General features: G+C 45.9%; 1 protein-coding gene across 2 annotated transcripts; it reads left to right on the top strand.

The window, feature by feature from the left end:
- The first annotated feature begins 2,496 nt into the window (after nucleotides 1-2,496).
- On the top strand, nucleotides 2,497-22,365 carry LOC127000992 (cysteine-rich secretory protein 2-like). Of its 2 annotated transcripts, none has more exons than XM_050865176.1 (6): nucleotides 2,497-3,314; nucleotides 8,496-9,860; nucleotides 13,317-13,453; nucleotides 17,039-17,184; nucleotides 20,156-20,347; nucleotides 21,291-22,365. In XM_050865176.1, exons 2-6 carry the CDS (start codon nucleotides 9,758-9,760, stop codon nucleotides 21,538-21,540), a joined length of 828 nt encoding a protein of 275 aa, XP_050721133.1. In that variant the 5' UTR covers nucleotides 2,497-3,314; nucleotides 8,496-9,757; the 3' UTR covers nucleotides 21,541-22,365. The 2 variants fall into 2 exon arrangements, with proteins under 2 accessions (XP_050721133.1, XP_050721126.1); XM_050865169.1 differs by having other exon boundaries at nucleotides 2,497-3,327.
- The last annotated feature ends 340 nt before the right edge of the window (nucleotides 22,366-22,705 follow it).

The raw sequence follows: 22,705 nt of genomic DNA, 5'->3' as shown, positions 1-22,705 counted from the left end.
AAATAAAAGTAAAAAAGGAAGCAAAAGAAGGGAGAAAGGAGGAGCGGATAAGGAAGCAAGGAAGGGAAGAGAAGGAAATGTAACAATAATGGGGAGAAGGAAACCGAAAGAGAGAATAAGGAAAAGAAGCAAAGTAGGAAGAAGGAAGTTAAATAAATGTAAAAAGATTAGCAAAAGAGGGGAGAAAGGAGGAGCGGATAAGGAAGCAGAGAGGGGAAGAGAACGCGGAAGACGAGGGAGCCGAGGAAGGGAAGTAAATATGGGATTCGTGGGAATTTATTTTTGTGTCAGTCAATACTTCGGAACTGTTTTTGTGACCTCCGTCGACTCTGTTTGTTTGTGTCTTTGTCTCTGAAGCAATCTCGTCTGTGTTTTTCTCTCCCAAATTAACTGTCACATTGTCACTTATTTTTTTTATGTCTATCATCTGTTTGACCTCCTTTAACCCTCTGTTTATCTGTGTCTTTGTTTGTGTGTGTCTGTCTGTATCTCAAGTAGTCCCGTCTGTGTTTTTCTGTCTCTCAAATTAACTGTCACATTGTCACTTATTTTTTTCTGTCTGTTCGTCTATTTGACCTCCTTTGACCCTCTGTTTGTCTGTGTTTTTGTTTGTGTGTTTGTCTGTCTCTCAAGTCTGTGTGTTTTTCTGTCTCTCAAATTAACTGTCACATTGTCACTTAATTTTTTCTGTCTATCATCTGTTTGACCTCCTTCGACCCTCTGTTTGTCTGTGTCTTTGTTTGTGTGTGTCTGTCTGTCTCTCAAGTAGTCCCGTCTGTTTCTTTCTGTCTCCCTCAAATTAACTATCGCCTTGTTGTTTATATTTTCTGACTGTTCGTTTGTTTTTTTCTTGGGATCGCTTTACCGCCGTTGATTAGTTTCCTGCCTCCTGAGAACGATATAACGATGCTCCCATTCTGTCGCTTCCACTTCATCTTCCCTCGCAACGATTAGCTGGCCCAATCTCTATACGTAGACACTGACGGATGGTATACAGTAGGGGAGGGAAGATTGGCTTAGCGTTGGTAAGCTTAAGAAGAGGGTGAAGGATCGCAGGTCTCGTAACGTTAAAGTTGATAAACATAATGTGAGGGTGATGGTATAAGGGAGGGGAAGATTAGTTTAGTGATGGTAAACTTAAAGAGGGTGAAGGATAGCAAGTCTCGTAACGTTAAAGTTGATAAACATGGTGTGAGGGTGACGGTATAAGGGAGGGGAAGATTAGTTTAGTGATGGTAAACTTAAAGAGGGTGAAGGATAGCAAGTCTCGTAACGTTAAAGTGGATAAACATGGTGTGAGGGTGATGGTATAAGGGAGGGGAAGATTAGTTTAGTGATGGTAAACTTAAAGAGGGTGAAGGATAGCAAGTCTCGTAGTGTTGAAATGGATAGATATAAAATGAGGATGAGTAATACTGAGGTAGTTTTGCAAGATTTCTACGCCAGGACACCGTTGCCAGATTATCGTACTCAGAGCCTCGTATTTACTGGTTTCTGAGCCATAACTATTGCCAAAAAATACCAATAATTAACCATTTTTACGATAACTGTATATGAAGGTAGTTATTGGGGTCGAGGAGGCAGTTTTGGGTTTGGAAATCGGGAAACATAGGAGGCTGAGTACGACAATGTGGCAACGTTGCGCCAGGAACAACAACAGAAAAAAAAAAAAAAAATGAGAATCCGACGAATCTTCTCTGTGGCCTTCAAACGTAGTCATAACAAGAGCCCGAAGTGTTTGAGTGTACTAGTCCCTGTTCGGTGTAGGAGGAAGCGCGACCTTTGTTATTTCTGTGCCTGCGTCTGTAAATATGCTTCTGGCAGGGATTAGTACTTTTTTCTCTTTCTAGCTGTCCATCCATCTGTCTGTTTATATGTCGATGTGTCAAGTTGGTTGCTGTGTGTGCCTGGGTGTGGGTGTGGGTGTGTGGTTTTTTTTTTTTTTTTTTTTTTACAGCAAAGGAGACAGCTCAAGGGCACAAAAAAGTAAACATTAATAAAAAAAAGCCCGCTACTCGCTGCTCCTAAAACCGTGTAACCGTGTATTAACTCCTCCTTTCTTCCTTACACTTTTCTTCCCCTCCCTGACCACCCTAATTCCCTCCCCCTCCTGTCTCTCTCCGGCATATGACCACAGATGTTGCGCCGACTAAACGAAACTTTCCAACTTTCCTGACCACCCTGTCTTCATCCACCTTGCAAGCTCCCGTTCCACTACGATCCTCCCTCGCCCGTTCCTCCCCTCCTTCTCATCCAACCAGCTCCTCCCCATCCTTGCTCCTCCTCCTCCTGTCTTTATCCACCTTGCATGCTCCCCTTCCCCTACGACCCTTCCTCTGCCACACCCACGCCTCCCTAGTCCCTGCTACCTCACCCGTTCCTCCCCATGTACCCTTCCTCCTCCTCCTCCTCTTCCCTTCCCGCCCTGCACGTGTCCTGGGCGGGTGTGGGCGTGGGCATGGGTTGGGCACCTCAGTCTCGGCGCGGGCACGTCTCCTCGGTTAGTTGTGTTTCTCCCTCCCTCTAAGCAACACCCGGGACTCGACTTCTTGACTCAGCCTTTGCCTTCCTCCCTTACGCCACCTCGCCACCGACCTTCACCTCCTCCTCCACCTCCTCTTTCTCCTCCTTCTCTTCTTTCTGCTTCCTTCTTCCTCCTCCTCCTCCTCCTCCTCTTCTCTTCCTCCATCTCCTCATATCATTCACTCCCGCCTTCACCTGCCGTGGATGTTTATTTTTTTTTTTTTATTCATTATTGGTTTGTGTTGTGATTTATTTATAGAATAGGTGCATCTTTTGATTTTTCTTCTATTGTTCTTCCTCCTCCTCCTCCTCCTCCTTCTCTTCTCTTCCTTCATCTCTTTGTATCATTCCCTCTCTCCTTAACGTGTTGTATGTGTTATTGTAGTCTTTATTGATTTATTGTATTTTATGTAACTGGATCGTCTTTTGTTTTTTTCATCTATTACTCTTCCTCCTCCTCCTCCTCCTCCTCCTATCTTCTGTCTCCCAATTCACTTGTTACTTACTCTCTTTAAAGTCTCAGTTGTTTTTCTCTCCCATCATTGGTCTACCTTTTGTCGTATGCATTGCGCCCTCATTCACCTGATTTTGCCAACCTTTTTCATCTTGTATCTTTGTTATGGTTCTTCTTAACATCACCGGTTGCTAAGTGTCGGAAGATTAGTGACTTCGAATTAAGGAAAAATCTCCCCTTCCTCTGTCCAAGCGGTTTTATAGGGAGAGGTGCTGGTGGTGCTGGTGGTGGTGGTGGAGGTGACAGGCACTGGTGGTGGTGGGGATGTGAAGCCCAGGTGATTATTTTCTGTGAGTGTTGTTTTCTTTCATGAGTTTGCTTGGTGTGCGTGGCTGATTGCTTGGGCGTGTTGTTGTGCTACTGCGAGGGTGCGCGGCGCAGACGAGTGAGCTCAATGACTGGCTACATCAAGCGTTTTCACCATTAATGTAGCTATTATTATTATTATCATTATTATTATTATTGCTGTTGTTGTTGGGACATTTTCGAGAGGTTGGGTAAAGACTGGGGAAGGAAACGCGGTGTGGTAAGGTGAGTTTGTTCCCGCCTACGTGGTTTCGCACAAGGCGCTCAAGGAAATCTGAGGCGACTGGAGTGTCATCCCGCCAGGTGCTCCCGTGTTTCCTTCCTCCTCGAGCCTTTACCAGTGTTATTGTTGTTATTGTTATCATTATTGTTGTTGTTGTTGTTGTTGTTATTATTATTATTATTATTATTATTATTATTATTATTATTATTATTATTATTATTATTATTATTATTATTATTATTATTATTATTATTTCTACTACTACTACTACTACTACTACTACTACTACTACTACTACTACTACTACTATTACTACTTCTACTACTACTACTACTACTACTTCTGCTGCTGCTGCAACTACTACTACTACTACTACTACTACTACTGTCATATTTCTCCTCTTGTTCAATATTACATTCACCATCATTATGAAAACCATCGGCAGCAGCAACAGCCACAAGGAGCTAAAATACTAGTCTTTTATACATATATATATATATATATATATATATATATATATATATATATATATATATATATATATATATATATATATATATATATATATTCTTTCTGAAGTCTGAATAACAATCATATAACACTGTAGCTTGTAACTGCACACTCCTATGCGGTGATGCGAGAAGAGAGGAGAGAAGCCAGGCTAATATACGAAGCGATTAAGGGAGGAAAGGCGGCCTGCTATTACTCTCTTTGTGTGTATTAATTTCTATTCTGCAATATTTTTTCTTCCCACATCTTATTGTTTTCCTGTAATCGTTACCTTTTAGTCTGTTCTTGGTGTCACTTGACTTGTGTTGGAGGAGATACATTTGTTCATAAAGACACTCGTCTTGACTTGCGGCGCCAATCGATCACCCGCCAGGCCTTCCTTGGGTACCCGGCCCCTGTCGCCGCTCTCGCCCCGGCGGCACTAATCACCCGATAAAAACACCCTCCAGAGAGTAATAACAGGCCGCCTTTCCTCTCTTCCTCGCTTCCTATATTAGCCTGGCTTCTCTCCTCTCTTCTCGCATCACTGTATAGGAATGTGCAGTAGCAAGCTACGGTGTTATATGATTGTTATTCAAACGTCAGAAAGAATATATATATATATATATATATATATATATATATATATATATACTATATATATATTTATATTTATTTATTTATTTATTTATTTATTTATACACACACACACGTTTGACGCCCTTAGGCTTTCACCATATTATAATGAAGCCTGTTGGTCGGCCCCAGCCCGTTAGTGGTGCTGGCAAGTATTTTATAGGGGCGACATTCTTGTTTGGCTTATGTTGCCCCCTGGAGCTCCACTTGATCCACTTTACAAAGTTTTGCTAGAGGCCGGGTTCATGGGTGGTTACCAGGACAGCATGTGCGTGGTAGTCTTAGGCCACTCGGCGGTGACTGAAAATTGTCAGTTTCTTGCGGCGGGCGGACCTTGAATCCAGGTCCTATAGGACACCGCGCTTGCACACACACACACACACACACACGTTTTTTTTATTTTTTTTTTATAGCCGATGACCTGCTTGTACTCGGTCACGGCGGGGAGGCGCTGGTCCTGCGGGAGTCACCGGCCCCGCCGCTGCTGAATCAATCACGGCCCGGCCTGTAGCCCCGCCACGTTTTCTGTCACATCTGGCCGAGGCTTCATGGGGTGACTGACTCCTCAGACTGGTCTCTCGCGTCGAACTACTTTTGTTTATGTTTTTAAGGCAAACACACACACACACACACACACACACACACACACACACACACACACATGCGCTCTGTGGGCTGTATGTATAAACTTACATACATACATACATGTTTACACACATTCCATCATGTATTTAAACATATACAGATGTGTCGCTCAAGCCAGGGTCAAGCGTCCCTCCCACGTGCTCGAGATATTTTTAGAGGGGCGCAGATAGCTATCGTGCGCATCAAAACATGTCGAGCGGATAGCGGACAGCTTGTTAAGGCGGCATTAACGGCGGCAACGACTCGCCCAGCTGGTGGGGCCATCAGGGAGGCACGGACGGCGAGGAGGAAGGGAGGAAAGCTGGAGAGGAAGAGGAGAGAAGGGAGGGAGGAAGGAAAGGTGGAGATAAGGGAGGAAGGAAAGATGGAGGAGAGAAGGGAGAAGAAGGGCAGGAAGGACCGAAAGACGAGTAGTGAGAAGGCGACAAAAAATAAAGGCCTTCGTAGGCGTCACTCCAATTCATGAAGGAATCTTTTAATTCTTTGTCAACCGTGCGGCGTGCCCGTCAAGGAGGCGCGTTCCTTATTGTGTTGGCACCTCATTAACGCACCACCCTCCTTTCACCCTCCTCCACGCCTACCTCTCCCTCTGACACTATCCCCTCCTTTCACCCTCCTCCATGCCTACCTCTTCCTCCGACACTTTCCTTTCCCTCTTCGCCCCTTACTCCGCATCCAGTTTGTTCCCCTTTCTCAGTCTCCGTTGCAAGGCCTGTGATGGGGCAAGAGGATAAAGAGAAGGAGGAGGAGGATTAGGCTGCCCGAGGTTAATCACGAAGTTGGAGGTCATGAACTCTCGACTGACCACTAATGACGGAACCATGCAAGCGTCTGTGTGCCTCTCTCTCTCTCTCTCTCTCTCTCTCTCTCTCTCTCTCTCTCTCTCTCTCTCTCTCTCTCTCTCTCTCTCTCTCTCTCTCTCTCTCTCTCTCTCTCTCTCTCTCTCTCTCTCTCTCTCTCTCTCTCTCTCTCTCTCTCTCTCTCTCTCTCTCTCTCTCTCTCTCTCTCTCTCTCTCTCTCTCTCTCTCTCTCTCTCTCTCTCTCTCTCTCTCTCTCTCTCTCTCTCTCTCTCTCTCTCTCTCTCTCTCTCTCTCTCTCTCTCTCTCTCTCTCTCTCTCTCTCTCTCTCTCTCTCTCTCTCTCTCTCTCTCTCTCTCTCTCTCTCTCTCTCTCTCTCTCTCTCTCTCTCTCTCTCTCTCTCTCTCTCTCTCTCTCTCTCTCTCTCTCTCTCTCTCTCTCTCTCTCCTCTCTCTCTCTCTCTCTCTCTCTCTCTCTCTCTCTCTCTCTCTCTCTCTCTCTCTCTCTCTCTCTCTCTCTCTCTCTCTCTCTCTCTCTCCGTCTCTCTCCTCTCTCTCTCCCTCTCCCTCTCTCTCTCTCTCTCTCTCTCTCTCTCTCTCTCTCTCTCTCTCTCTCTCTCTCTCTCTCTCTCTCTCTCTCTCTCTCTCTCTCTCTCTCTCTCTCTCTCTCTCTCTCTCTCTCTCTCTCTCTCTCTCTCTCTTCCCCTTTGTGTGTGTGCGTGTGTGTGTGTGTGTGTGTTTGTGTGCGTCTGCGTTATATTTATTTGTTGAACGATTTAACGCGCTTTACACATCAGTAAATAAATAAATAAACAATTCTGCCATGTCCATGTCATGCATATTCCATCATTATCATCAATTTCTTCCTTTCTCTATTTTCCTTCCCTCTCCACAGTCCCTTCCTCTCCCTCTTCCTTCCCCTTTCCTATCCGTCTTTCCTTTTGTTTCGTCATTTCCTCTTTTCCCCATCATCTCCCCGACTCGTTTTACTGCGTGTTCTCTGGTTTCCATTTCCTGGTTTTGTCTTTGCTTTGTTATTCTCATATTTTCATCTTTATCCTTTATTCTTCCCCGTATTCCTCCCTTTGTCCCCTCTTTCTCATTTCCCTCCTTCCGTGTCTCCTGTTTCTGACCGCTATTTGCTTTGCCTTCTATTCTCTTTTTTTTCTCTTCTTTATCCCGTTTCCATGTTCCTCTCTTCTTTCCCCCTTCCTTTGCTCCCATCTCCTGCTAAAACCCTTTCTTTCTTTCATTTCCTTTTCCAGGCCCATATCATATCCATTTCCCCTCCACTCCTTTACCTCGTCCTCTGAGCTGTGTTTCCTTATTTTCAATCCCTTTTTTTCTTTTCTCTCTCTATCTTCTTTTTGTCGTTTTTTCTTCCTCCCTCTCCTGGTTACATAATTTTTCCTCCATGCACTGTTTTTTTTAACCTGTCGTGTTAGCTGTGTTTTCTAATTTCCGTTTCCTCTATTCTCTTTTTTTATTATTTTTTCGCTTTTTTTCTCTTCTCATCATTTTTCTTTATCCTCTGTACATCACCTTTTCCTCCAGTCTCTGTCTACTCCATTTTCATATTTTTGTTTTTCTTTCTTGATTCCTTTCCACACTTTTTCATGTTTTCCCTCTTTTCCTTTTCTTTTTATCCCTTCACCTTACCTCCAATCTCTGTCTCCTTCATTTCATTATTTTCGTTTCTTTTCCTTGATTTCTTTCCACGCTTTTTTCATCTTCATCTTTTTCATCCCTTTTCCTTTCGTCTTCATTCCCGTTACCTCATCTTACCTCCATTCTCTCTGTCTCCTCCATTTCCTTATCTTCGTTTTTCCATTCTCTCCCCTCCTTTTCCTTATTTTCGTTTCTTCTCCTTGATTCCTTTCCACACTTTCTCATCTTCATCTTTTTCATCCCTCTTTCCCTTCCTCTTCATTCCCGTTACCTCATCTTACCTCCATTCTCTCTGTCTCTCTATTTCCTTATCTTCGTTTTTCCATTCTCTGTCTTCTCCTTTTCCTTATTTTCGTTTCTCCTTTTTTATTCCTTTCAACACCTTCATTTTCATCTTTTTCATCCCTCTTTCCCTTCCTCTTCATTCCCGTTACCTCATCTTACCTCCATTCTCTGTCTCTCCATTTCCTTATCTTCGTTTTTCCATTCTCTCTTCTCTCCTTTTCCTTATTTTCGTTTCTCCTCTTTTATTCCTTTCCACACCTTTTCATTTTCATCTTTTTCATCCCTCTTTCCTTCCTCTTCATTCCCGTTACCTCACCTTTTCCTCCAGTTCCTTCCCCCCTCGCCCCTCCCCGTCCCTTGTGATCCGACCAGCTTCCACAAACTAACTTACCTGACCTACCTTTTTTCAGGTGAGCCGCGGGGCATCGCTCGCAAGATTGCATCAAAGGGACGTTACCACAAAGGGCTGACTCTTCCCCGCAACGCTGAAGCTGAAACTGCAAAAACAGGAGAGAAATAGAACAGCAGCCGCCGTGTTCCTCAAAACCGGGATGGAACTCATGTGAATCCGCGTATTTTTCCCTAATAATTCGATGGGTTTTTCCTGCCATCGAAGGACGAAGTGACGTGCAATGGTGTGTCAAAGGGAAAGTTCTTGTTCCGTCTGAGCTCTGGGGGAATTTACGGTGTGTGTGTGTGTATGTACGTGTGTGTGCGTTTGTGTGGGCCTGTGTGCTGGTCGATGAGTTGAGTTTTTAGCCTGCTTGTGATATTTATGGCGGAGACATGCATCCCATTATCTGAAATTAAACTGACCGTAATAGAAACGAATTCAGGAAGAAGAAAAAAAATCAAACTGGAACACTACTTTTTGATATTTTAATGCACGGCTGAAATTACAAACTATATGCCCCAACCAATCCCGAGAAGAGTCAGAAGAAAACTCTACAAAAGCTTGAAGGACGTACGCATCAAATAGCGTGAAAAACAAAACAAAAAAAATCACCCGAAATATTCACCCAAATTACGGATACGTTAATCACATCCTAAGAAGAAGCATCATAGAAGGACATGAAGTGAAAGACACCGTGAACAAATCCATCTGCAATCACTAAATAACAAATAATTCGACTGAGGTGAGGATGGCGGCATGGACTTAAGGTGTGACTATCCTTCGTCTTGGTGACTGTGGACCCTTCCGCTGGTGTGGCCCTGGTGTTGGTGTGTGGCCCTGGTGTTGGGTTGCCTCTGTGTTGGTGTGTGGCCCTGTGTTGGTGTGTGGCCGTGTTTGTTTGTGGCCCTGATGTTGGTATGTGGCCCTGGTGTTAGTGTTGTGGTGTTGTTGGTGTGGTGACTGTGTTATCCTGGTGGCCCTCTGTTAGTCCAATGACCCTGAGTTAGCCTGGTAACCTTATACCCTGGCTGTCGCTAGTCGTCTTGGACCCGTGTTGGAACTGCTGCCCGTGTTGGTGTGGTCCCGTGTTATGTACTGCTGCCCTCTGTTACTGTGGCCCCGTGTCGGCGTGACCCTGTGTTAGTACTGCTGCCCCGTGTTAGTGCTGCTTCTCCGTGTCGGCGTGACCCCGTGTTAATACTGCTGCCCTGTGTCGACGTGGTCCCTTGTCGCCGTGGCCTCGTGTTAGTGCTGCTGCCCTGTGTCGGCTTGGCAGGGATGAGGCTGGGGAGGCGGTGGACGCGGGTGGCTGCCGTGGTGATGGTGATGGTGACGATGACGCTGCAGGTGCCGAGAGTGAGAGTGTGGCGCACCGACAGACGTGAGTACAAGGCGAGGAAGCGGGGGGAGGGGGGAAGAGAGGCAAGGGAAGAAGTGAGGAAAGGGAGGTAGGATAGAGGGGTGGATTGAAGGTAGAGTGCATGGAGGGCTTGTGGAATGTCTGATGATGAAAGGGTGTGCTGGCAGGTAGGGTGGAGGGATGGAGGAAAGCAGAAGTGGACTGGAGGTGTGAATGGCAGGGCTGTAGGGTGGCAGGGAGAGAGGGTGAGGAAAGGAAGTGCTGGGAGGCAAGGTGGAGGGATAGGGGAGTGACAGGTGGGCAAAGTGCAGGGTCTGTGAGAGGAGCAGATATAGAGATCAGGCGGTGGAGTGATGCTGGAGTGTATAGAAAGTACGATGGAGGGATGGTGAAGTGGCTGACTGACAAGGGGGACATGAGAAGTAGGAGGTGGGTTAAAGGGCAAGGGGAAATATAGGTGAGGGGGCTGAGTGGAGGCGGAGATGAATGTGACAGCGAGAAACGAGGTCACTGGCAAGAGTAGGAGGCGGTAAATATGGAATCAGGATTGAGTAGGAGGGTGAGAGAAGAGAAGCAGAGTTGGATGTTATAGGTAATTGGGGCTGATAGGGGGTTTGCTTAACAGTGAGGTAGGTGATATAAGCTGGGTTACAAAATTTGGGTATGGGTGTGAGGGGGTTAGGTAGGGGTGTAAGGGGTTTGGGGGAAGGGTGTGCGGGGGTAGGGTAGGGGTGTGAGAAGGCTGGTTAGGTGTATGGGAGGGTTAGGGAAGGATGTGAGGTGGTTAGGCAGGGGTGTGTTGGGGATGGGTATGGCTGTGAGGGGGTTTAGGGGTAGGGGTGTGAGGGGGTTGAGTAGACGAGCGAGGGGGCTGGATAGGGATGTGAGGGGGATGGGTAGGGGTGGGGGCAGGCTGGTTATGTGTATGAGAGGGCTGCGGAAGGGTGTGAGGGGGTTATGTAGGGGTGTGAGGGGGGGGGGAAGGGTGTGAGGTGGTTAGGTAAGGCTGTGAGAGAGTTGGGCAGGGGTGTGAGAGAGTTGGGCAGGGATGTGAGAGAGTTGGGCAGGGGTGTGAGAGAGTTGGGCAGAGGTGTGAGAGAGCTGGGCAGGGGTGTGAGAGAGTTGGGCAGGGGTGTGAGGAGGCTGGACAGGGGTGTGAGGGGGTTGGACAGGGGTGTGAGGGGGTTGGACAGGGGTGTGAGGGGGTTGGACAGTGGTGTGAGTGGGTTGGACATGGGTGTGAGGGTGAAGGACAGCGGAGTGAGGGGGTTGGACAGGGGTGTGAGGGGGTTGGACAGGGGTGTGAGGAGGCTGGACAGGGGTGTGAGGGGGTTGGACAGGGGTGTGAGGGGGTTGGACAGGGGTGTGAGGGGGTTGGGTAATGCTGTGAGAGTTAGGATGATACAGTGTAGGGTTACGAAGGACAGAAAGACGGGATACCTTGAGGCGTATAGTTACTGGATGACGGAGAGGCTGTGACAGGGGAAGGAGGTGAGGCGGGGTGTGTTAGAGGAGGGTCTGAGTCACACGGGGGGACGGGAGGACTGAGGGAGGCTGGGAACACGTGCGAGCCTTTCACCTTGGGGCGGGAGGCGGCTCAGTTTTCATCCCCATCTAGTTTGTGCTCAGTGTTATGCTTCTCACGCTGTGCTCACGACCTTCACTTCCCTTATGTTCCTATTTGCATTCTATTTCCACGCCGCTCTGAGTAAGCCTTTTACCTTATTCCCTCGGGTGTTTTTGTTATCTTGTCTACATGCATCATTCACGTTCTCTGGAGGTTATCCCACTGTGTTCGTTCGCTATTTCAGTTCGGTTTTTATTTACATATCCTCGCGGCTCTGTGAATTAGCGTTTTCTTGTCTCCTTTCGGTTTTAGTAATCTTTTTGGTGTTCATTATTCACACTTACCCTTAAATATATCCCTTTCGAGTTTGATTTTTTTTTTTTTTTTTTTTTTTACACACTGAAGGTTCTTTCAGTAACTTTTTTTCCTTTATTCTTTCAGTGTTATTTATTTTTTTGTATTCATTATTCACGTTGCCTAAGACATTTTACGGTACCTTTAGTTTGATGTATTTTATTTTGTTCTTTATTTTACGTATTCTCACGACTCTTGAATTAGCCTTTTCTCCTCTCAGTTTTATTAATCTTATCGGTATTCATTATTCACGTTGCCTAGAATATATCCCTCTGTGTTATGGTACTTTTACTTTGATTTATTTTATTAATTTTTTATTTTGCACTTTTATTATTCAAGGGTACATATCCCTCTGTGTTATGGTACTTTTACTTTGATTTATCTTATTCATTTTTTATTTTGCACTTTTATTATTCAAGGGTACATATCCCTCTGTGTTATGGTACTTTTACTTTGATTTATCTTACTTCATTTTTTATTTTGCACTTTTAGTATTCAAGGGTACAGAAGGATCGAGGTTCGCGCTGTATTGACGTCACTGCATGGTCCGACACGTGGGCTTAACGAGGCTGGCGGTAAAACGTTCCTACTGTCACAGGTCTTTTATGAGGTCACTTTTGATCATTCTCTCTCTCTCTCTCTCTCTCTCTCTCTCTCTCTCTCTCTCTCTCTCTCTCTCTCTCTCTCTCTCTCTCTCTCTCTCTCTCTCTCTCTCTCTCTCTCTCTCTCTCTCTCTCTCCCCCCCCACCCCCCCTCAAAGCGCGACTCTCGTTAATCTGCTCCAGTATTTTCCTCCTGCCAACGCGTTCATTATTTGATACGCCTACTTTTTTTACATTTTTGACACGCCTGCTTTTCAATGATATCGTTGTGTGAGGCAGCGGCGCACAGTAAGTACTTTTTTGTCTTCATATTTTGTACTGTGTTTTTTTCCGCCGCTTGATGTGTTTCCGCTCCGAACTGAACTAACGTAACCTACTTTTTCTCTAATTCCTCTTTGATCATATGTGTGTAAGACTATTTGAAAGGTCCTCGTGAAACGGTTTGTCTCTCACGTCCTTTTGCTGGCCTGTGCAATAATACCCCAAAATTTTAAACAAGTCAAACGTTCCATATTTTTCTTTTGTAATTTTCTATTTAAGTAAAATTCGTCAAAAGGTGCTCAAATAACATTGCTCAAATAACACGTAACTTTCTCGTCTGTGCAATACCCTAGATTTGGAAAGAAGTCCAGATATTCCTTATTTATCATTTATTTTATTTATTTATTTATTTATTTTATTTATTTATTTTATTTATCATTTATTTATTTATCATTTGTTTATTTATTTATCATTTATTTATCATTTATCATTTACTATTCTTTCTATTTACGTAAGATTAGCTAAAAGATGCTCCAATAACGGCGATCAAATAACACGCCCTCTTCTCGCCTGTGCAATACCCTAAATTTAAAGAGAAGTCCAGACATTCCTTATTTATCTTCTACTAATCTCTCTAATTACGTAAGGACTGTCGAAGGGTTTCCTCTCACACGTCCTTTTCTCGCCTTGCAGTCCCCAAGGTGTACGGGAGCAGACTACAGCTTCGGTCCCTCCAGCCTGGCAAGTACAAGGTTCAGCGGCGCCTCGTCCACTTCCATAACATGTTCCGGTCGAAGGTGAAACCCCAGGCGGCGAACATGCTGGCGATGGTGAGTGCAGGCGGGGCTCTGGAGGCTGGGGGGGGGCGATGGGTGGCGAGAGGGATGGAGAGGTACGGGTCAAAAAAAATGAAACAAGTGTGTAGATTGTGTAAGAAGCCGTTGAGAAAGAAAGGCGAAGCTGGAGAATAATAATTAAAAGACGAGAGAAAAGAGAATAACAAGAGCGAAAAGTCTGCAAGAGGCCGTAGGGAAGGGATAGACAGGAGCATAAAAACGAAAGTATTAGAAGAGAGAATAACAAGGACGGAGAGTCTGCAAGAGGTCGTTGGGGAAGTAAAAAACGGGAGAATAAAAAGGAAAGGATGAGAGGAAACAATAACAAGAGGGTACAGTCTGCAAGCGGCCGTATACGAAGAGGAAAGACTGACAAAATGAAAAGGAAAGGATCAGAGGAGGGATAGACTGGAAAATAAGTGAGAGGGGATTTTGGGAAAGAATGATAACGGCGCAGAGTCCACAAGCGGCCGTAGGGAAGGGAGAGACAGGGAAATAGAAGGGAAGTGATTTGAGGAGAGAATAATAAAGGGGTAGAATTTGCAAGAGGCCAGTGCGGAAGGGACGGGGAAGAGACATCGGGGAGGAAAGAAAGACATAGTTGCCAGACCAGAGGGAAGGGAAGGGCGATAGAAGAGAGGGAGGGAACATGAAGGAAATAGCGAAGAGGCAGGGGATGGAGATTATAGGGGGCAGAGGAAGGGGAAAGGCGATAGAAGAGAGGGAGGGAACATGAAGGAAATAGCGAAGAGGCAGAGGATGGAGATTATAGGGGGCAGAGGAAGGGGAAAGGCGATAGAAGAGAGGGAGGGAACATGAAGGAAATGCGAACGAAGAGTCAGCTCGCTACCAGGCAGGGGATGAAGGCTATAAGAAGTGGGAAGGAAGAGACATCAGGTAGGAAATTGGAAACTGCAGGAAGCCATGGGGACGAGGGAGAGGGTAGAAGGTGAGAAGGAAAGGACGTGAGAAAGCATATGAGAACCAGGGATGAGAACGAGGAGTCTACAAGAGGCCACTGGGAAAGGGGTAATCATAGAAGAGAAGAATGTAAGGACGTATGGTAGGAATAAGAAAGTACGGTGCAAGAAGCCATAGGGTCGGGGGATATGGTAGAAGAGGAGATGAAAGGGACATGAGAAATCAAATAAGAACGAAGAGTCTGCAAGAAGCCAGTCGGAGGGTGGAGATTGTAGAAGGAGAGTGGGAAGCAACAGGGTCATAGAGTCTGCAAGAGGTTATTCAGTGAGAAGAGAGATGTGGCAAAACAAAGGAGGGAAGAAACAAATAAATAAATAAGGAAGCAGTCTCAGTGGGAGGGCGGAGGTTGCAGAAGAAGAGAGGGAGGTAAGCAAGGTCATAGAGTCTGCAAGAGGTCATTCGGTGGGAAGAGAGAGGTGGTAAGAGAGGGAAGGGAAGAATCATAATAAAAGAAATAAGGAATAAATGTGCAAGAGGTCAGTGGGAGAGGAGAGGTTGCAGAAGAAGAGAGGGAGGTAAGCAAGGTCATAGAGTCTGCAAGAGGTCATTCGGTGGGAAGAGAGAGGTGGTAAGAGAGGGAAGGGAAGAATCATAATAAAAGAAATAAGGAAGAAATGTGCAAGGGGGTGGAAGAGGGGAGGAAAGGAACATTCGGCAGCAAATAAGGACATATAGTTTGCAAAAGGTCACTTGGCTTACACACAACACCTCACGTAGACTAAACATTTCCCATTTGTCCTCAACATTCACATATCCACTTAGCTGCCTTTAGAAACATGTATCGTATCTACACTGACCTCACGGATTGTCAAGTTGTTTACCCTTGTCTTCTCTCCGCTGTTTGTGACCCAGTTCTCGCCCACTCTTCTCCGCCTCCACAGAATTAGGTGAGACCGAAGCAATATCACTTGGGTTGTATGAGGGTACAAAGGGATGGGGGAAGTAAGAGGCACACAAGAGCTTAGTCCGCAGCTGTTGTTAGTGGGGACAAGATGAGGCGCTGCGTGTTGGTGACTTCTGGGAAAACGTATTCATCACGGAACGCAGACGAACGAGATATTAACGTTATTGTACCCGTCAGACCGTATATAGTCTCTTCTCCTTATGCCCTTGCTCACTTCTCATTGTTCACTTTTTATTCTTCTTTTTATTCTCCTTCTCCTCCCTCCTCATTTCCCTCTGTAAACTATTTTTTCTTTTCCTTCTCCTTCTCCTCTTTCCTCATTTCCCTCTGTACCTATTTCTCTTCCTTCTTCCTCTTCTTCTTCTTCTTCTTCTTCTTCTTTTTCTTCTTCTCTTCCTCCTCCTCCTTGTCACCTCCTTTCTCACACCCCTCTACTTACCTTTTCTTCTCCTCCTCCTCCTCCTCTTCTTTCTTCTTCTCCTTTTCCACCCTTTTCCTCATACTGTGCCTCCTTTTATTTTCTTCCTCCTCTTTCTCTTCCTTCTCCTCCTCCTCCTCCTCCTCCTCATCATCATCATCATCATCACCATCGTACTCTTCCTTGTCTTGCCATTTTTCCTGTTTTCCTTCCTTCCTTCCTTTTTTCTTTCCTTTTTCTCCTTCCTTCCTCCATTTCTTTCCTTCTTTCTTTCTTTCTACTTTTCCTCCATTCCCCCTTCCCTTCTTTCCATTTTTACTTCATTCTTTTCTTCCCCCCAAAACATATCCTTTATCATCCGTTGCCCTCCCCCCCCCCCCTCCCTTCTCTACCCGGAAACCATTATCATCTTTGAAAAAAAAATATATATATATACGTGTGAAAAAAGTCCACCTTCACCATTAAAATAAAAATCCATTGTTGTTTTGTCCTCTTCAGAAGCTCCTCTTTTTCCCCTCTCCACGTCCTCTTTCATAAAACAATTTCCTTTATTTTTTTAGAACTCTCTCCCCTCCTCACGTGTCTTTGTTTCCTTGCCCCCCCCCCTGCAGACATCCTTCTTCTATCGCTGCTACCAGACACGGCTTCCTAATGTTTTTCTTACTTCCGCGACCTTCTCACCCCCCCCCCCCCCACACACACACGCTCACATGATTCCTAAACAATTCTCCATTCTTTCCTATTTCTTCCTTCATCTACCCACTAAAACCGTATTCCTTTTCTCTCTTGGACGTTGCACTCCTCTCAGACACCTCTTACTTCTTTAATGCCTTTCTTACTTACTTCCGCAACTCCCCCTCACAGTCAGTTCTATATTATTTACCAGTTCTTCCTTCTTTATCCTCCTAAAAGCGTGTTCCTCTTCTCTCCTACACGTTACAGTCATCCCAGACACATTCCCTTCTCCTCCTTTCTCACTTTCCTCTGTTTACCTCTTCCTCCTCCTCCTCCTCCTCCTCTCCTCGTACCCTTCCACAGAACTCGTACCCACTCCACTCCCTGGCAGCTTTCCTCTTCACCAGTTCTTCGTTTCTTCCCTCTTAAGACCTTTTCCCCTTTCCTCCCTATCACCTCTTTCTTCAACAGTCCTACCCTTCTTTTGTCCTTTCCCCACGCATAATATTCTTCTTTGCTTCCCTCCTAGAACCTCTTTCTCTCCCTTCCCAAACGCCTCTCCTTCCTTCATCAGTTCAACCGTTCTCCTTTCCCCGCGCAGAGCTGGTCGAAGGAGGTGGCCTTGGACGCGCAACGGTGGGCCGACGCCTGTCAACTTCTGGTGCACGACAACGCCACGGGCCGCACGGTGGACGCCTTCGGGCCCTGCGGACAGAACATCTTCGTCTCCACGCATCAAGTGCCCTGGTCAGCCTCACTACCACCCCTCAACCTCCCTCCTCATGTGTCCTCAACCCTTGCAACACGCTTCGCCTCCTTTCTCTTAAATTCTGCCTTCTATCGATATTTTCATGCTAGCTACTCTTCTGAACTTACTATTGCATGCCTCCCCTCCTTCCGTGGCCCGGCTGCACATGACTTTCTCATCCTTATGCTACCCAAATCCCTTAGAGTTAACTAGCATCTTCGTTATTTCATTCCTTTCTCTAGTAAACCCTTGAACAGTCTTCCTACGACGAGTTGGACTCTTTCAAGAGGGGAGCGTCAAGACACTTTTCCGTCCGAAATTGACCTTCTCTTTTTGGCTTCTTGTTCTATTTTCTTTACAGGAACAGAACATGGCAGGCTTTTTTTTTCTTCACTTGAGCGGCCTCCTTTACTGTAAAAATATCGCCGGCCTGCCCCTTACCGTTGCTTCCCTCCTAAGACCTTTTCCCCTTTCCTCCCTGTCACCTCCTCTTTCCTCAACAGTCCTACCCTTGTCTTGTCTTTTCCCCACGCATAATATTCTTCTTCGCTTCCCTTCTAGAACCTCTTTCTCTCCCTTCCCAAACGTCTTTCCTTCCTTCATCAGTCCAACCATTCTCCTTGTTCTCTTTGTAACTCTCTTCTCCGCCTCATCATCGCCGTATCAATCATTTTTTATCATTTCCTTTCATCTTCTCATCCCTTTAGTACCCTCCCGACCCATTAATTTCACTTTATCTTCCATCCAATACGGTCACCAGCCACCTGCCCACCGGCCTCCCTGCCATACCACCACTCGCCCCCATTCCCTGGAGCTCTTTTAGCCTACTCGTTTCATTCACTCCATTTTAATCCTTCCTATCACATTCCCAACCATTTCACCATTCGCTATCGCAGCCACACACGTTTCCAGGTCAACTGCTCCACAAAACACGCCCTCGCAAGTGTAGCATCCCCCTCTTCCTCACTTTCTTACTCGCTGTTCCACCTTCGTCCATTGCCTTATCTTCCTCCTACTCGTCCTGGAAGTGGAAGTCCATCTCATCCGTCCCAGCGCACTTTACGACGCTCTTACTCCCCCATCCCAGAAGCGTCTTTCATCCACCTTAATCCCACTCCCGCCACTTCTCGTCTTTGTATTAACTCTCCCTGCGAAATTCTGTCCATTGTCACGCTCTCCTCTATAATGCCCTTCATCAGGTATTTTATTTTTGTTCAGTATAGCACCAACCCACTCTTTTCCATATAATTTCACTACCGCCGCTTCTCGTCTTTGTATTAACTCTCCATGCGAAATTCTGTCCATTGTCACGCTCTCCTCTATAATGCCTTTCATCTACTATTTTTATTTTATTTTCGCTCACTAGTGCACCAACCCCTTCCTTTCCATATAATTCCACTCCCACCACTTCTCGTCTTTGTATTAACTCTCCCTGCGAAATTCTGTCCATTGTCACGCTTTCCTCCTGCTCTGGTACCCTCCATGCACTCCTTTTAATATTTTCATCCAGTAAAGCACCAACCCCCTCCTCTCCGTCCCCCCATATCATCCCCATTCGTTTGGTAGTGCATATAAATCGCAGTATTATTGATGTATGGTGTTGTTTTATACAATTACTTAACGCAATTAGCATCATGGGTTCGCTTTTTACGATTTATGCACGCTGGAAAATGTAATAGGTTTTTTTTGTGGGCTGGTGAATGCATACGAGGAATGGAATATTATTTTTAATCTCCAATTTATAGCCGTAATTACACATCGCCAATATATATTTTTCACCGCTGTTCGTAGTTTTGCCAATTCGCAGAACCACACGGAGAGGTAACAAAGTCATTAGCGTTGCCTGTACTGTACAGTGGTGGAGTGCTGTGGAGTGTGTCGCCACGGCTATACAGTCATCGCCGCTATGCCAAGGCGAATAAGACGATCGTGACTCAGTGCTTCACGTAATCGGATCACACACCTGTTATCTCGCAACCTATCTTTCTTTCACCCCTCTTACCTTTCTTTTTTTTCTTCTTTTTTTACAGCAAAGGAGACAGCACAAGGACACAACAAAAAGGAAACAACAATAAAGAAAAGCCCGCTCTTCTTACTCTTTACTCTTTACTGTTTACATTTCCTCTTACCTCTCACACTCTTACCTGCCTCTAACCTTTCTTACTCTTTACTCTTTACTCTTTACCTTTCCTGTTACTCTTCTTACTCTTACCTGCCTTACTCTTTACCTTTCCTCTTACCTTTCACCCCTCTTACTTTCTTACTCTTTATCCTTTACTCTTTACCTTTCCTCTTACCCTTCTTACTTACCTCTTACCTCTCTTACCCTTTCCTGAGTTAGCATTACTTGTATACCGTGATGGAGTACCGTAGAGTATATGTGTGCACGGCTAGTCATCGCCGCTATGCAAGTCAAGCCACCCACCTCCAGAGCGTGTAAGGCGGGCGGGACTGCTGGGAACACGTAATCATCACATCCCAGAGTTCATACAGCACATCAACCTTATTGTGCCCATCAGACCGTGACCTCTTCTCCTTATAGCGTGACTCATCCTTGACGCAATCGGATCACACAGCTGTTTACTCGCAGTCACTCTACCTTTCTTCCTCTTACTTGCCTCTTAACTTTCTTCCTCTTATCTGCCTCAGCCTTTGTCGTGTCCACTCTCACACACGAACGCCGTAAAGACTTGGTAGGTGGAGATACACACCTGTTTACCACCCATCACTCACCTGTCTCATTTATCTGCCTCCACCTTTGCCAAACTTACACACCTGCATACCTTCAGCCACTCACCTTTCATATACGTGCTTCTGCCTTCGCTAAATCTACACACCTGTTTATTTTCAGTCACCACCTCTCCCATGCATTTATTAGTGGCTTGAGATACACACGCGTTTACCCTCAACCACTCTCCCTCCCACTCTCTCATACCTGCCTTCACCTATGCCATACGAACTCTCCCTCAGGCACTTCGCCGTCAAGACTTGGTGGCTGGAGAAGGACCACTTTACCTTCAACGGCGCCAATGACCTCAAGGTGGTTGGTCACTACACGCAGCTGGTGTGGCACTCCTCGCACCAGCTGGGCTGCGGCCTCGCCCACTGCGCCCACGCCAAGCCGAGGCCGTTCTTCAACTACGTGTGTAACTACTGTCCCATGTAAGTGTGTGTGTGTGTGTGTGTGGGGGGGGGGGGGGGGGTTTGCTGCATTGATTACATTTTTATTTCCTGTGTTTGGTATTGATCTTCTTGGGACAATTATCTTTTTTTTTTTTTCCCGACAACCCACCCAGGACTCGAACCCGGCCCCTCGAAACGCAAGGCAAACAGTCTGGGGTCAAGCCGAAGGGTTTCCCGGGTTCATATCCGCGTCTCTGACCTTGACGCGAACTACATTTCTTTCCGTATCTACTTGTCTAAAGCTTGTCTTATAATATATTACTGATGTGGCCCATGTTCTGATTATGTATGTATGTGGTTATGTATTTGGGGAGGGAGTGCATACTGGCGATGGTGATGGGGGTGAAGGGGTGGTGTTTAGGACTTGTGTGTATGGTTGTATCTTCAGAGCGCGGAACAGGCTTGGTAATTGGGCGTAGGAGGTGAAGTGTTTTGGCAGAGACGTGGGCCGGGGGTGACATTAAAGCAATTATAGTGACGTCGGAATGCGTGTGTCGAGGGGAGAGAGGTGAAGGGAGTGCGTGTGACGGTGTGTGTGCTGGTGGTGAAGTGTTTTGGTGCGAGCTCTGAAGTGTCACATCAAATGAATTATAACGACCCCACAAATCGTAAAGTTATGGCCGATAACTGACGGCGTCGATGGGAAATAAAAACAAAGAGGAAGGGAGGCAGTAAGCGAGGGACGGCGCCGTTTATTTCCACACATTCTTACCTTGCCGCAGCGGTCCCTCACCTTTAAGGCAGCGGTATCACTTGGCGCCACACACACACACACACACACACACACACACACACACAAGAGAGAGAGAATACTTAACTTTCTCTTATCGCCTCTCGTCCTTTCTCCTCCTCTCTTCATCCCTTCCATTTACGCTTTCTCTCTCTTATCTTCTTACGCGTTCACTCTTGATTCTCCTAACAGAGGCAATTTCCTGGATCGCATTGGCCGTCCCTACGACTCTGGCTCGCCCTGCAGCGGATGTCAAGGTTACTGTAAGGGGCGGCGTCTTTGTACGAACTCCTGCCCTTACGGCGACCTCTGGATGAACTGCAAGGAGCTACAGCGCGCCTTTCCCGACTGGCTTTGCAAATCGAAGACGAAGGAAGGACTGGAGAGACTTCGAAGCTGTCAGGCGACGTGCAAGTGCAAGGGGAAGATTACCTACCCGTGAGTGTGTTAACTGGAGGTGGTTGTGGTTATTGGTGGCTGTGGTTTGGGTAGTGTTGAGTCCTCTGTGTTGTGGTAGAGGTAGTTTGTGGTGTTGCTGAAGGTACTGTGTTGCGAGTACTGGTGGTAGAAGTGGCAGTGTACACGTGAATTTTTAGTGATAACTGAAGGTAGTGTCGACAAATTTGTGTTGTAGTAGTGGTAGTTTGTGGTATTGTTAAAGGTAGTGTAGTGGAAGTAGTGGTGGTGGAAGTGGCAATGTACTCGTGGAATTTTTTAGTGATATAAGTGAATGCTTCTTGTTATTTTTATACTACTTTTTATATGCAGATTTTACATGTTGTTAATGATGATAGTGGTGGTAGTGGTGGGCAGAAATGTATAAGTGAGATCATGCATTGCCCAGCTTTAGCCTAATTAATAGCCTTCTGTAGTGAGTCCGCTGCATTGTGGCGGAGTATAAATAGTGATTAGTGAGTATTTAAATACGTATAGTGGAATGAATTGCTTTGTCGATGAAACACACACACACACACACACACACACACATTCTCTCTCTCTCTCTCTCTCTCTCTCTCTCTCTCTCTCTCTCTCTCTCTCTCTCTCTCTCTCTCTCTCTCTCTCTCTCTCTCTCTCTCTCTCTCTCTCTCTTTTGTGACAGTCACAAGTACACGCGTGAGAGCGCCATTAATGAGAGGCTACACACCACTGGCTCGGCGGCATTAGCTACCTGTGCAGGTGTAACAGTATTACCTAAGTGTCCTGGGCTGCCACTGGTCGCCTTGTACTGCTTCTGTTCCTGCGGTATTGGAATAAAATATAATATGTTTGCTTTATTCTACATACTCGATGAATTTTTTTTTACAGCACAGAGAGCAACTCAAGGGCAACAAAAAGATGTAAAAAAAAAAAAGCCCGCTAACTGTTGCTCTCATATAGTGATAAGTATAGAGTGGCCAAAAGAGAGGTCAATTTCGGGTGGAGAGGTGTCTTGATACACTCTTCTTGAAAGAGGTCAAGTCATAGGCAGGAGGAAATACAGACGAAGGAAGACTGTGCTGGAGTTTACCAGTGAAGGGGATGAAAGAATGGAGATGCTGGTTAACTCTTGCATAAGGGGTTTGGATAGTATAGGGATGAGCATGAGTAGAAAGTCGTGTGCAAAGGGG

The sequence above is a fragment of the Eriocheir sinensis genome, chromosome 2 (assembly GCF_024679095.1).
Source record: "Eriocheir sinensis breed Jianghai 21 chromosome 2, ASM2467909v1, whole genome shotgun sequence".
NCBI lineage: Eukaryota > Metazoa > Arthropoda > Malacostraca > Decapoda > Varunidae > Eriocheir > Eriocheir sinensis.
Note: the sequence above shows the minus strand (reverse complement) of the source record. Positions and strands in the feature narration are given on the sequence as shown.

Excerpts from the sequence above, each read along its gene's own strand:
- LOC127000992 (XM_050865176.1), top strand. The coding sequence starts at position 9,758 with ATGAGGCTGGGGAGGCGGTGGACGCGGGTGGCTGCCGTGGTGATGGTG. Across the intron at positions 9,861-13,316 it reads AGTGTGGCGCACCGACAGAC|TCCCCAAGGTGTACGGGAGC; the intron begins GTGAGTACAAGG and ends CTCGCCTTGCAG. Across the intron at positions 20,348-21,290 it reads GTGTGTAACTACTGTCCCAT|AGGCAATTTCCTGGATCGCA; the intron begins GTAAGTGTGTGT and ends TTCTCCTAACAG.